Consider the following 12634-nt stretch of genomic DNA (forward strand, 5'->3'; position numbering starts at 1 on the left):
TCATATGACTATAGTCCACAAACATGAATATAACTTCTTCTTTTCCTAAATTGAATCAAAATTATTAAATGATATAACAGACACAATATTTAATAAAATATAAAAAGTTGAAAACGATAAGTCCTAACTTGCTGCCTTCCAGCTATATAAGATTCTCTTTTTGAAAGTTTCGTGGAGGCTCTTATATTAAAAGTTAAATTATATTTTGTTCTCTTTAATAAAAAATAGATAAATTAGTATCTATATGTTTATATGTTAGATGAAAGAATAAATTGATCTTTCCTGTTAAAAATTGACATAGCAGACAAAATAACCAAACAACTACGTGTACATTATATTGATGTATATGGACTAGGTTTTAATAGTAAAAATGGATATAATTTTTAACAAAAGGATCAATTTGCTCTTTAATTTAACATATAGGGACTAATTTACATTTTTTTTTAATAAGGGATTCAAAATATAATTCAATTCTTAATATAAAGGCCTTCATGATACTTTTACGGATTCCTTTTTTATATTGCAGGCCTTTGAAATCTTTTCTGAGCAACCTCTTGCTATCCACAATTTGATTCCAAGACATCTTCACCTCCCTTTGGATAATCAATCCAAAAGGCTAAAGGGGTGTAAACATTATTGATTCGAATATAGCCAAGGTTGGAAGATATCCGGGGATAAGAGTTCCATTATAGAATTAGGAGATCATCGCTCTCTCAAATTTCTTGTAGAGGTTCTTGGAAGATAGAGCATTGCAATCTTTTTCCTTTTTTTCGAATATATACTTCATCAACCCATCATTAAAAACTTATATTCAATCCATGGTGAAATCAAATTAAATTTAATTTCAAAATTGTTGTAGGTCATTCTTTCATTCAACTCTTTGGATGCCTAGTATGGCATGTTTAGGTCACTACAACAATCCCTTCATAGAAGTGTTTGAAGTTGGAACTTAGGGTGGCGTTTTTGCCCACTAGGTTCTTCTTTCACAATTATAACCTTGATTTTCCATTTTTATCTTAAAATAGTTGAATTACTTTTCAAGTTTAAGAACCTAGCCGTTGATCTCAATATTCATTTCTCTCTCCTTATATATCGGGTTAAAATAGCTACCATGCAAGTTTACGTGTAATTTAAGATTTAATTAGAATTATTTAGTTATTTTTAATTAGCTACCATTGTGATTACATGCTTTTTTATTATTTTTATGTGATTTAATCTAATCCTTGCTAAGAGTATGCTTGTCTTCCTTGTTGCAATAGGCCACTAACATGGAGCAGTATAGTTTTGAAAACCTTGGATCTTTTGCATGTTTTTTTTTTTTCAAATTATTGCATTGGTTCGTGAATGTCAACATTTGTGCACATGTTTAAGGTAAAACAAAAGATCCTTGTATCTTTAGAATAAGCATTGGTTGATTTCCTAGGTCTTCTCAACTTGGTAAATTCATTATTTTCTATGATTTTGAGTTTAGATGTATGGCCTTTTCTCAAGTTGTGTCTTTGTGTGTTGTTAGTTGCATCAATCATTTAAAGCTTTTGAAGTGTTGTGTGCTTTCATGCGTTTAGAGTATTGGTACTAATGTTGGTGAGATTTGGGCAGAAAGTACTATGTGACATGGAATTATTAGAGGTTCACTCAATCTTCTTCCTTTTCCTTTTGTTTTATTTTGATTCTGAGATTTGAAAATGAAATAATAAATGATGAAGACTAGAGTCGAAGATGATATTATCTTAGCATTAAAAGTTAGTGAGCTCACAATGGCAGTTTGTAACTTTGTATAAGCTAAAACATTAATGAATCGACAGCTCATCTAAATTTAGAAGGGCTAGAAAATGTTGTTCTTTTTAAAATAAAAGCACGAAGAAATTGGGAGAAACTTCAATTGAAAAATAATTGGGATACATTAAAAAAAATGAAGCTTATGGAATGAGTTGCTTAATAAGTTTATAGGTTTAGGATGGTATTTATTTAAAAAGATTGTTGCTGCTATTGACATGTATCAATGTTTTAATATGTCAAGTTCATTGAAATTAATAGTTTACATTATTATAAAATCTTCATTACAATGTTTAGTATTTCACATATTATGTAGAAAAATCTTGATTTTAAAAGATTTAAAAAGAAAGAAATTGAACCACATTTGAATTAGTTAATGTGACAAATATTTTGTGGCATTGTGGCTATGCATAGGCACCTTCATTTGGTGCTCTTCTAAATGAAGTTTGTATGAAAGATTTACACATGTTGTGGAATCCATGATTCAGATAAACATGGATTGAGAATTATGATATTCTTAATTTTGAGATAGCTTTAAACCCTTCTCTCCAAACTTTTAATAAGGATAAAGCAATGCTTGAGATTGTATAAAATAAAGGTTAAAGTATTAATTCCAAATAAAAGATCAATAAAAAAGATATTGACTATGAAAAATTATGTAAGAATATGACTAATCAAAGGAAATTGGTGAATGAAATTGTTTTTTTCTCATTCTCAATACATTATTTTAGATGCAATGGATGTAAAGTGTGCTTTGAAAAATTCAAATTCCAAAAAGTCATTTTTGTACCATTCTACCACCAAAATATTCCAAGTCATGCAATGGACGCATTGTCTACTTTGAAAAATGGAATTCAAATGTCATTTTTGTACTTTTCTATCACAAAAATATTCCAATTCTTAGTAAAATGAGAGATATTCTTGAATGTAGATCGAGTTATCAAGATTTGGTGGCTTCAACGTGAGTACAATGAACAAAATGCTAATGCATGTTTTTCATCTTTGCTAGCAACATCTTTACTTGAGTTTCAACCATTCCAACCACCACTTTCACCACAAGGTCCTTAAGATGACTGATGCAATATGATTATAGTATTATTTTATCTTTAATAGTATTTTGGATTACACTAGCAAAATTTAGTAAAAATTTAATGGGTAAATCTAGTGTATGATATTTTTTTTATGAATGATTATCTAACGTCTTTTTTTTTGTACAAAAAAAAGATTAAACCATAACTAAACCGTGCGAGACCAAGACATTTCAGAATAATCATCATATAATAACAAAAGGACTTCATTCTGTAGTTACATAAAAAAATACCTACCCAACGGTCTTGAGAACGCCATTAAAGTTAATCCATTAGCTATCTTGTTGCCCTCTCTCAAAGAATGAGTAACTTTAACCATCCAAGAAAATTGTAATAGCTTCTTAATTGCACATGCCACGGTTGAGCAATGCTGATTAGCTACATTTTCTTGAATCACTTGGATAACTCCAGTATTATCCTATATAAAAATCACTCGTTTGAGCCCGAGATTCCAAGTTACTTGGGCACCTTCCAATGCACTCCAAAATTCAGCATCAATAACTGAATAGCAGCCAATATCCCTTAAGAAACCAGCAATCTACATCCTATGCGGGTCACAGATTAGTCCACCTGTAGAAGCATTGCCAAATCTTATGTCATAAATATGAATGTCATTTATTTGAATTAAATAGTTGTAGTTGGCTAGTTCATTATGCTGTAAATAGACTTTTCATACTGCAACAATGAGTATTGCTGTTACTACTTTTTGGGAGAAGGTGATTATTGATTGCTCTGCTTGCATCTTAATTGACGAAATTATGTTCTAAATTAATTATTGATTGTCTTTAAAAATAGAATTGGCGATGCATTTTATTTATTTATTTATTCGACTTTAGCAACGTGTTTAAAAACTTTGATATTAATTATGATGATCTTGAATTAAAAAAGAAATTAATGAAAAATAGTAGTCACTATTTAGTAGAATAAGTATCATGAAATGGAAGAGACTGCACCGATCATGAAATTAATTTCACTAAATAGATTCAAATTATAGCAGCAACCAAATTGGTGTCCACGCATTTCTTTGTAAAAGCGTGTTCAAATTCAACATCACTGACCTATATGATTCCACACGTAATGAATAAATTGACCAACAACCTCAAAGTTTCTATTTATGATCTATCATGTAAACATAGGGGAAGACTTAACAAGAAAAGTTTGTCAAGTTGCCAGAAAAGGAAAAGAATTGAAATGGCGGAGATAGCTGTGGGTATAGTTATTGATAGATTAATTTCATTCCTTGGTGCGGAGGTGAAACTGTTTGGACGGCTTAAGAAAGAAGTTGAAGACATCCGGATCGAGCTCGACTACATTGCTTGTTTCCTTAGACAAACTGATCCAATGGTTGATAAAGAGGATTCCAATGGTGGCTTCAAACTATGGGCGCAACATGTAAGGGAGGTGGCTTTTCAGATAGAAGATGTTATGGATGAATACAAGCTTTATCATGTTCCACTTGCACAAGATCAGCAGCAGCAAGGTTTAATGGCTTCCCTGAGCAGAATAGCTCATATGGTCCGGACTGTGAAAAGGCAACTCCGGGCAGCATCAAAGATCAGAGATATCAAAACATCTGTTAATGAAATCAAGGAAAGAAGTGAAAGATACGGGTTCAACACCCTGCAACGTGTTCCAGGTGAGAACTATAACAAGCCGATTGACCCTCGAATGGGACTTCATTTTGTCGACAGTGAAGCACTCGTGAGCATTGATTCTTCTCGACAAGAATTGGCCGATAGATTGGCAGATGCAGAGCTGAAACGCACAATTGTTTCAGTAGTAGGGATGGGAGGGGTCGGGAAGACGACCCTTGTTAAGAAAGCTTTTGATGATAAAATCATGGTGGGACAGTTCGACTGCCATGCTTGGATCACCGTCTCTCAATCATACAGAGTGGAGGTGTTGCTAAGGACCATGATGAAGCAGATGTATGAGTCTCGAAAGCAGTCCCCACCTGTTAGGGTCGACACAATGGATGGTGTAGAATTGATAAGCATATGCAGAGACTATCTATATGATAAAAGGTACATCGTGGTGTTTGATGATGTATGGAAGGACGACATAAAGAACATGCTTTATTGGATAACAACAAAGGAAGCAAAATTTTAATGACAACAAGAAGTATGAACACTGCTGAGTTTTGCAAGAAATCTTCACTAGTTCATGTCCATAATTTGGAACCTCTTCCACTAGAACAGGCACAGGAGCTCTTAAGCAGAACTGCTTTTCAGTATGATGAAGATAAACTATGCCCTGAAGAGTTGAATGGTTTAACTTTTGAATTAGTCAAAATATGTGAAGGACTTCCCCTTGCAGTTGTGGCCATTGGTGGACTTTTGGCAACCAAAGGCAAGGATGTTGGTCAATGGAAACGCTTACCTGATAGCCTTAGTGCTGAGCTAGACAGTAGTTCACATCTTTCATATGTAAAACAGATACTTTCTTTTAGTTATTATGATCTGCCTTACCATCTCAAGGGTTGTTTCTTGTTCATGGGCATGTTTCCTGAAGATTATCCCATAAGTTGCAAGAGACTGATTCGGATGTGGATCGCAGAGGGGTTCGTAAAAGGTAAACACGGTATGACCTTAGAAGAAGTTGCGATGACGTACCTATCCGAATCGATTAACAGAAGCTTGGTTCAAGTATCAGTGATCGATTCTATTGGCGATGTCAGAAACTGCCAGCTCCATGATTTGATGCGCGAAGTTGTTGTTTCCAAGTCCAAAGAACTGAGTTTTATTCAAACATGTCCAGAAAATTTGTCCAACCATGATCGTGTAGCTCGACACATTTCCATCTGCAACAAATCAAACAATTTCCCAATGGTTGTTGGTAATTATCAAACTCATTCAGCAATTTTCTTTCACATAGAAGAATTACCTAAATCTTTCTGCTTCTTACTGTTCACAAAGTTCAAATTGTTGAAAGAACTGGACTTTGAAGGAGTCCCATTGACTTATATTCCAGAGGAACTGGGAAATCTGTTCAATTTGAAATACTTGAGCATAAGGGACACAAAGGTGAAAAAGCTCCTAAGATCTATAGGTAAATTGCATAAGCTTCAAACTTTGGATCTAAAACGTTCATTTGTAAGCGAGTTACCAGTTGAAATCAACATGCTCTTCAATCTTCAATATCTTGTAGCTTACTACAAAGATAAACAAAGCATCAACAGTATCAATAGTCGAAGAGGGATGAAGTTTTATTCCAACTTTGGGAGCTTAGAGTCCTTAGAAAAGCTGTATGAGGTGGACTTGGAGGCCTACAGTGGTGGTAATTTCTTTCGCGAGTTAGCAAGATTGAAGCAGTTGAGAAAACTATGCATCACTAAACTAAAATCAGAAAATGGGAATGATTTATGTGATGCAATACAGCAGATGATCCACCTTCAGTCATTGAGAATTTCTTCTATAAAAGAGGAAGAGCTTCTTCACCTACATACAATGTCATCCCCTCCGGTTTTTCTCTGTTGCCTCAGGCTACGAGGAATATTAATGAAGTTACCTGGTTGGATTTATGAACTGAGGAACCTCACAAAACTTACCTTAGAATAGAATATCAGATGATTCACTTCAAATCCTTGGTGTTCTACCAAATTTACTCTTCTTGTGGATTTTCGAGGGATACAGTGGAGCTCAACTGCATTTTAACAAGAATCACTTTAAGAAACTCAAGGACTTGAGGCTTTGCTGGTTAAATGATTTAAAGAGACTGATAATAGATGAAGATCATTAACACTTGTAGAACATCTAGAACTTGGACCTAGCCCCCAATAGGAGGAGTTGCCTACTACCATTTCTCATCTAAAATGTCTGAAGACTCTATCATTTAACAATATGCCCATGGAGTCGGTTCAAAAATTGTTGCCTAATGGAGGCTCTGATCATTGGAAAGTCAGGCATATTCCAAATATCTATTTCCTTTACTTCACAGTTAAAGGAGCACAGCATGAAACCTACAAGCTTGGTGATTCACGCTTGTTAGAATTCCTTAGTTGAAGCACTTGGATGGATCTCCTTCCATGTCTTAAAATTCCGATGTTGATATTGCGTCAGACACAGTTGAGTGGCCAATACAGAGGTATGTTCAATCTTTTTCTAAGTCTTAACATGCATTTGACTGGTCCTTAGAGGATCATATCTCCATAACCATATTATTTCAAGAAAAATGAGTGAGAGCAACATAGATTTTACATTGTTCTGATTTGCTATTTCTTTTATTTTATGTTTTAATTTGGATGATTTTACTTGTAGGACAGGGCAGACACTCAATGGTTTTCAGATGGATCAATTCAACTGAATGTAGAATAACCATATAGGAAGAGACTAAATTTGAATCTACCAGTCTAACTGGTTATAATTACTTACCAGATCAATGTGGGTGATTGATGTATGTTGCCTTCCCGGCCCCCAATCTCATAAATAGCTCCTTGTACCTTTGTCGTTTTTGCTTGTTATATTATACTCATTTTTTCACTTCATGTCAATAGCTTCCACCTCAAAACCTAGAAAATATCAACTTACATGCAATGGTAAATTACAGGTTGCGTACATGGAAGACAGTTTTCCAAATAAAAAGGTAATAAGGTAAGCAACAAAGTATATAAAAAAGGACTAAATGAGAGGAAATAAATAAATGAACTAAAGAGGGTTAAGCCTTTAAAATACAATGAACTACAAGAAGTACATTCAGAAGTTGCAATCAACAAAGCTATGTTACCTGGACTCTTTAATTTCCTAAAGTACCTATTTGGACATAGGAACGTGGTATGATCCTCCAAACATATTAAAGACTTCAAAAAAAATAAAAAGTATACTCATATCACACACATACAATACTCAAGCCAAATTTAGGTAACAGAGCTCCATAGGAAGAATGTGTGGAGTTTCTTAATCTATCATACAAACAGGGGCAACTGAAGCAACTTGAAATTCCAATAAACCAAATACATAGAGCAACTAAAACATCAAGTTCCAATGAAGCAAACATCCATATACGCAAGAAAAAGCATAGCCAACAAAAGAGGGAGGATCCATATAAAACTTCATGCAAACTGAAAAAACAAAAGATAAAAAATATCAAAATTTACAATGAAAGCGCATAAAGAGAGGACTGTGAAAGAGTTAATAGCCAAAAAGTTAAGAGAAAGTGATTCAAGGCAGAAAAATTGAAACTCGAAGCTACTGCCTCAGTCAGTATCATACATCTACAGCTTAATAGAAATTGATTTCAGCTTCCATTATTACCCATTTTATTCTTGCCATAAGGGATTGAAGCAGAAAAACGCTTAAACCAGAGTCAGCAAATTTCAACATCTCACCTTTGATTTTATTAAACTATTGAGCCCGAAAAAAAACATTGTTCAGGAACTGATAACAAAAAGCATTGAAGTTTGTCGCAATGCATTCATAACTGCAATAAATAGAAGAGTTACAATATTAAAACTAACAAAAAGGAAGAGTAGGCTATAGTTTAACCGGTGATCATTGTGCCAGCGCCCTCATCGGTCATAATCTCATGAAGCAACGAGTGCTCAACACGACCGTCAATAATGCTAGCAGTGGTGACGCCTTGATCAAGCGATCGAATACAACAATTCACTTTGGGAATCATCCCACCACCTACCTTCCCTTCCTCAATCATTTTCTTCACTCCCTTTATATCAATCTCTTTCACCAAGCTTCCAGGGTCCTCTCGGTTTCTCAGAATCCCTGCGACGTCGGTCAACAGAATCAGTTTCTCTGCCCCCAATGCCGCCGCCACCTCACCGGCTACCGTGTCTGCATTGATGTTGTAAGGCTGACCATACTCATCCGCCGCCACTGAAGCAATCACCGGGATGCTTCCGTTGTCCACGATCGTTTGGAGGACTGTGGGGTCCACTCTCGCAACTTCTCCCACAAACCCCAACTGTGCAGCGTTTGGGCTGGGCCGGGCAACTAAAAGGCGGCCGTCCATGCCAGAAAGGCCCACAGCGGTGGCTCCAGCGTAATTGATACGAGAAACCAGGTCTTTGTTAACTTTTCCAACAAGGACCATAGAAACAACTTCCATGGTCCTGGCGTCGGTTACACGGAGCCCATCGCGGAACTGAGCGGGGATATTGAGCTGATTGAGAAGGACGTTGATTTCAGGACCACCGCCATGGACGAGGACGGGACGGAGGCCAACGCAGGAGAGGAGGACGAGGTCCCTGACAACAGAGGCCTTGAGCTCCGCAGATTTCATGGCGGCGCCTCCGTATTTGACGACAATGGTTTTTCCCCTAAATTTCTGAATGTAGGGGAGTGATTCAGAGAGGATTCGGACTCGAAGTTGAAGATCGGAATTGGTGAGAGAGGGAAGAGGAGGATCATTGAGGGCGGTGGAGGAGGGTGAAGAAGCTCTAATGGAAAGACGAAGGCGACGAGAATTGGGGGTTAATGGGGGTTTGGAGAATCTGAAGTTGAGGTTGAGGGTTTCTGCTTTTGATTTTGTCATTGTTAGGGAGAGAAAGGAAAGGGGGTCCTGTGAAGAGCAAAAATGGCCCATTTTTCTATCTTCCTTTCCTCTCCTTCTCTTCTGCTTTGGCTCTGGCTTAGGAGGAGCTAATGGTGCACCCACTCAGGAGTGTAAGCAAATCATTACATTCTATTGTCAAAAGAATTTATAATAATTAAAAAGATAAAATAAGAAACTAAAATGAAATTTTATTAAAATCCAACAATTAAAATTAGTATATATAACGATAAATTAGCAAAATCAAATAGTGTGACATTATCCTTCATCCTTATTATTATATAAAAAAATGATAAAATGTATGTAAAAACAGGATAATATCATTTTTGGACGAAAGACTTCAATGATAACCTTATTTTCGATCTCAACCATATTGACACAATTATCATACTTAACCATTTTGTCCTTTTCTTTCTTATCAAACAATTAAAAACGTCACATTAATTATACAAGTAATATTTAAATTATTATCAGAAAATATTGTTAAAGAATCTGAAAATAGATTTAATATAAAATTTAATAAATGTCAAATAATCAAGAACAAGATTATATATAGAAGTGTACTTGAATCTATTATTGAAGATTACCCATAAAATTTTGATCTTTCAAGAAAATAATTTTTTTCTTATAGTATATCTCTCCGATGGGGATGAATAAGATATGTGAGATAACTCTATTTCTTAGAAATCACTATCTCTTTAAATAATTGATTATTAAATAAGTTTTGAGTATTTATAATTTGACCCCTCATCAAGTTAAATACAATTTTCAACTTATGATATCTACACATTATTTTCATGACACTTTGATACCTATGACACTTATAACATAATTGGTTACTTAATTTTGATCATATTTTATAATAGCATTATACATTATACATATGTGCGGATTTTAATCCAACAATCTCCCACTTGAGCAACATATGTTTCCTGATAAATGTACAACTTTATGGGCTCAAAATTTGCTATAATATAACAGGTATTCTATAACAGTCTTGTCCATCAACTATATCCATATAGAATTGAATCAGTCTTTGTCATATTAATCTTGACTAAACTCGTCAATAGTCATATATACAAATATAGTCAAATGACATGGATCAATCATAGATGTGTAGCATGGAACTTACATGCAATATAAACCAAACATGCCTATTTCCATCTGGTCCTCCTTAAACTTAAGCGTGGTCAGTATTAAACAGAGTGAATAAACTAAATACTTCATTTCTGATTAGAAAATAACCAAATACATAAATGTCTGAAAACAAACATAAAGCAAATAAAACACAAACTCTCACTAAACCATGATGCCCTCAAATAATATAACATGTTAGGGAATGTGCCTGTCTTGTAGTAAACATGTAACTGTTTTCTATTTATTTTAACGATGAATAAATAAATAAAGTTAATTTTACATTCCACTATTATGTCTTTTGTATTTTCCGTCTTTTATATTTTGCATACATTGCGAAATTGTGACAAGTAAATATTAGCTCATTGATTGTTTAAAGTTCAAATTGAAGATAAGTGAGACTGTAAATAACGTTTACATTGCGAGAAAGACAACTTACTTCAGTAGCTAATCTAAATGCGTCTGTAATCCCGTAAAAGAATCAAAGTGAGTATTTGATTCAAACACTGAGAAGGATTATTATATCGTCTACAATTTCAATTGGGGAGATGACTAGTCTTGGCTATCGGAACAGTTGACTCCACGAGTAGAGACATAGATGTATTCATTGGTAGAATGATACATTGGATTGGACTCAAGATGAATTAATTCTGAATCCGTTTGTGAATTAACTCACTTGTGACATTCATGGTGTGATTTACCTAAATCCTGAGTTAGTCACTGACTATGCATATGCAACTCATGTGCTTTAATATAAATAGAGGCTTATGCTCTAAAGATGATCGAGCCCATAGTCGGTATGTTGGGTACATGATTTGTGTATGGCATGGCTTTACTAGAAACAGTGGAATTTATGTAACGGCCTAATTTTCAGTGGTGTCGGAAATGGTGATTTGAGATCACTAAATTCGACAAATAAGATTGAACAAGATAGTAATTTAATATTTATGAGTCAAGTAAGAATTTAGAAGAATTTGTGAAATGGTGAAATTAGTGAATTAAAAGAATTTATTAGGTCAAACGGGTCAAAAATGAGGTATCGAGACCTCAAAGTTGAAAATCGAGCTATAAATATTTTTATAAATATTTATGGAGTGTCATTGAGTTAGTATTAAAGTTTAGTTAGAAAATTTTAACGCTTGGATGGCTAATTAATTAAAAGGACTAAATTGAAAATAGCGCAAAATTTGTTAAATTGTGAGTAAATAGCTTAAGTATTTAAAAGATGGATTTAAAGAGCAATTAGACCCAAAGGTTAATGGCTGGACGGTTTGGGTATGAAATAAGCAAGAAAACAATGTGAACAAGGGCAAAATTGGAAATAGCATAAAAGTTAATAGTTAAATAATGATGTAATTGAAAATCTAGACATTTCTTCATATTTTCTCAGCTAAAACGCCATAGAAGGTCTGGAGAAAGCTGGTTTTCATATTTTACATCATGTGAGTTTAATTCTTACTTTTCTTGATAATTTTATATTTTTATGACTTTTACAATTAGGTCCACTTGTAGAATTCATTAGTTTTTGATTTTATGGGTGAAATTGGAAGTTACCCTGGATGGATAAGGGAATTTTATGATGAATTATTATGAAATTTAAGTTCTAATTTTATATTAAGGTGGTTTTATTAAGTGATTTTGATAGGAAATGATATTTAGGACCTAATTGTGAAAAAGTTGTGAATTGAAGGTTTCTGTTGAAATTAAGAATATAAAAGGTTTTGAAATAGTTTATAATGATAAAATAAAGTGTTAATTGAGAAAAATTAGTTCAATTGATGGGTGAATTGAGAAGGACTAAATTGTGAAAATTGTAAATTTTGGGGTAAAAGTGCAATTTCAAAATTTGAACAGCATAAATTGTGAAGTGAAATAGAATTGAAATGGATGCTAATGAAGGAATGATTTTATAATTATAGATCAAGAAAACGAATCGAATCGTGGAAAGGAGAAAATTCAAGAATAGTCCCAATTTCTACGACTTTTACAAATTAGTCCGTAAGTTCATATGGCAAAGTTCAATGTTTTGATATGAAAATATTATGATTGTTAAAGTATTTTATTGCTGATGAATACTATCAATTTGCATTAACTAATGAATAATGTGTAACTAAAAGTACAAATTAGTAGGAACA

The 12634-nt window shown here is 33.9% G+C and overlaps 2 protein-coding genes across 2 annotated transcripts; one reads left to right on the forward strand and one right to left on the reverse strand.

Moving 5' to 3' along the window:
* The first annotated feature begins 3867 nt into the window (after nucleotides 1-3867).
* Nucleotides 3868-6508, forward strand: LOC108464246 (disease resistance protein RPM1-like). The gene is made up of 2 exons (XM_053024564.1): nucleotides 3868-4961; nucleotides 5063-6508. Exons 1-2 carry the CDS (start codon nucleotides 3927-3929, stop codon nucleotides 6419-6421), a joined length of 2394 nt encoding a protein of 797 aa, XP_052880524.1. The 5' UTR covers nucleotides 3868-3926; the 3' UTR covers nucleotides 6422-6508.
* Nucleotides 6509-8173: 1665 nt separating this feature from the next.
* LOC108464245 (acetylglutamate kinase, chloroplastic) lies at nucleotides 8174-9741 on the reverse strand. Its single transcript, XM_017764433.2, has one exon. It carries the CDS (start codon nucleotides 9396-9398, stop codon nucleotides 8340-8342), a length of 1059 nt encoding a protein of 352 aa, XP_017619922.1. The 5' UTR covers nucleotides 9399-9741; the 3' UTR covers nucleotides 8174-8339.
* Between the last annotated feature and the right edge of the window lie 2893 nt (nucleotides 9742-12634).

The sequence above is a fragment of the Gossypium arboreum genome, chromosome 13 (assembly GCF_025698485.1).
Source record: "Gossypium arboreum isolate Shixiya-1 chromosome 13, ASM2569848v2, whole genome shotgun sequence".
NCBI lineage: Eukaryota > Viridiplantae > Streptophyta > Magnoliopsida > Malvales > Malvaceae > Gossypium > Gossypium arboreum.

What these genes read in the sequence shown, in the direction of transcription:
- LOC108464246 (XM_053024564.1), top strand. Translation starts at nt 3,927, where the DNA reads ATGATTCCACACGTAATGAATAAATTGACCAACAACCTCAAAGTTTCT. An exon ending in ATTGGATAACAACAAAGGAA is followed by an intron (nt 4,962 to 5,062) that starts GCAAAATTTTAA and finishes CCACTAGAACAG; the next exon opens with GCACAGGAGCTCTTAAGCAG.
- LOC108464245 (XM_017764433.2), bottom strand. Translation starts at nt 9,398, where the DNA reads ATGGGCCATTTTTGCTCTTCACAGGACCCCCTTTCCTTTCTCTCCCTA.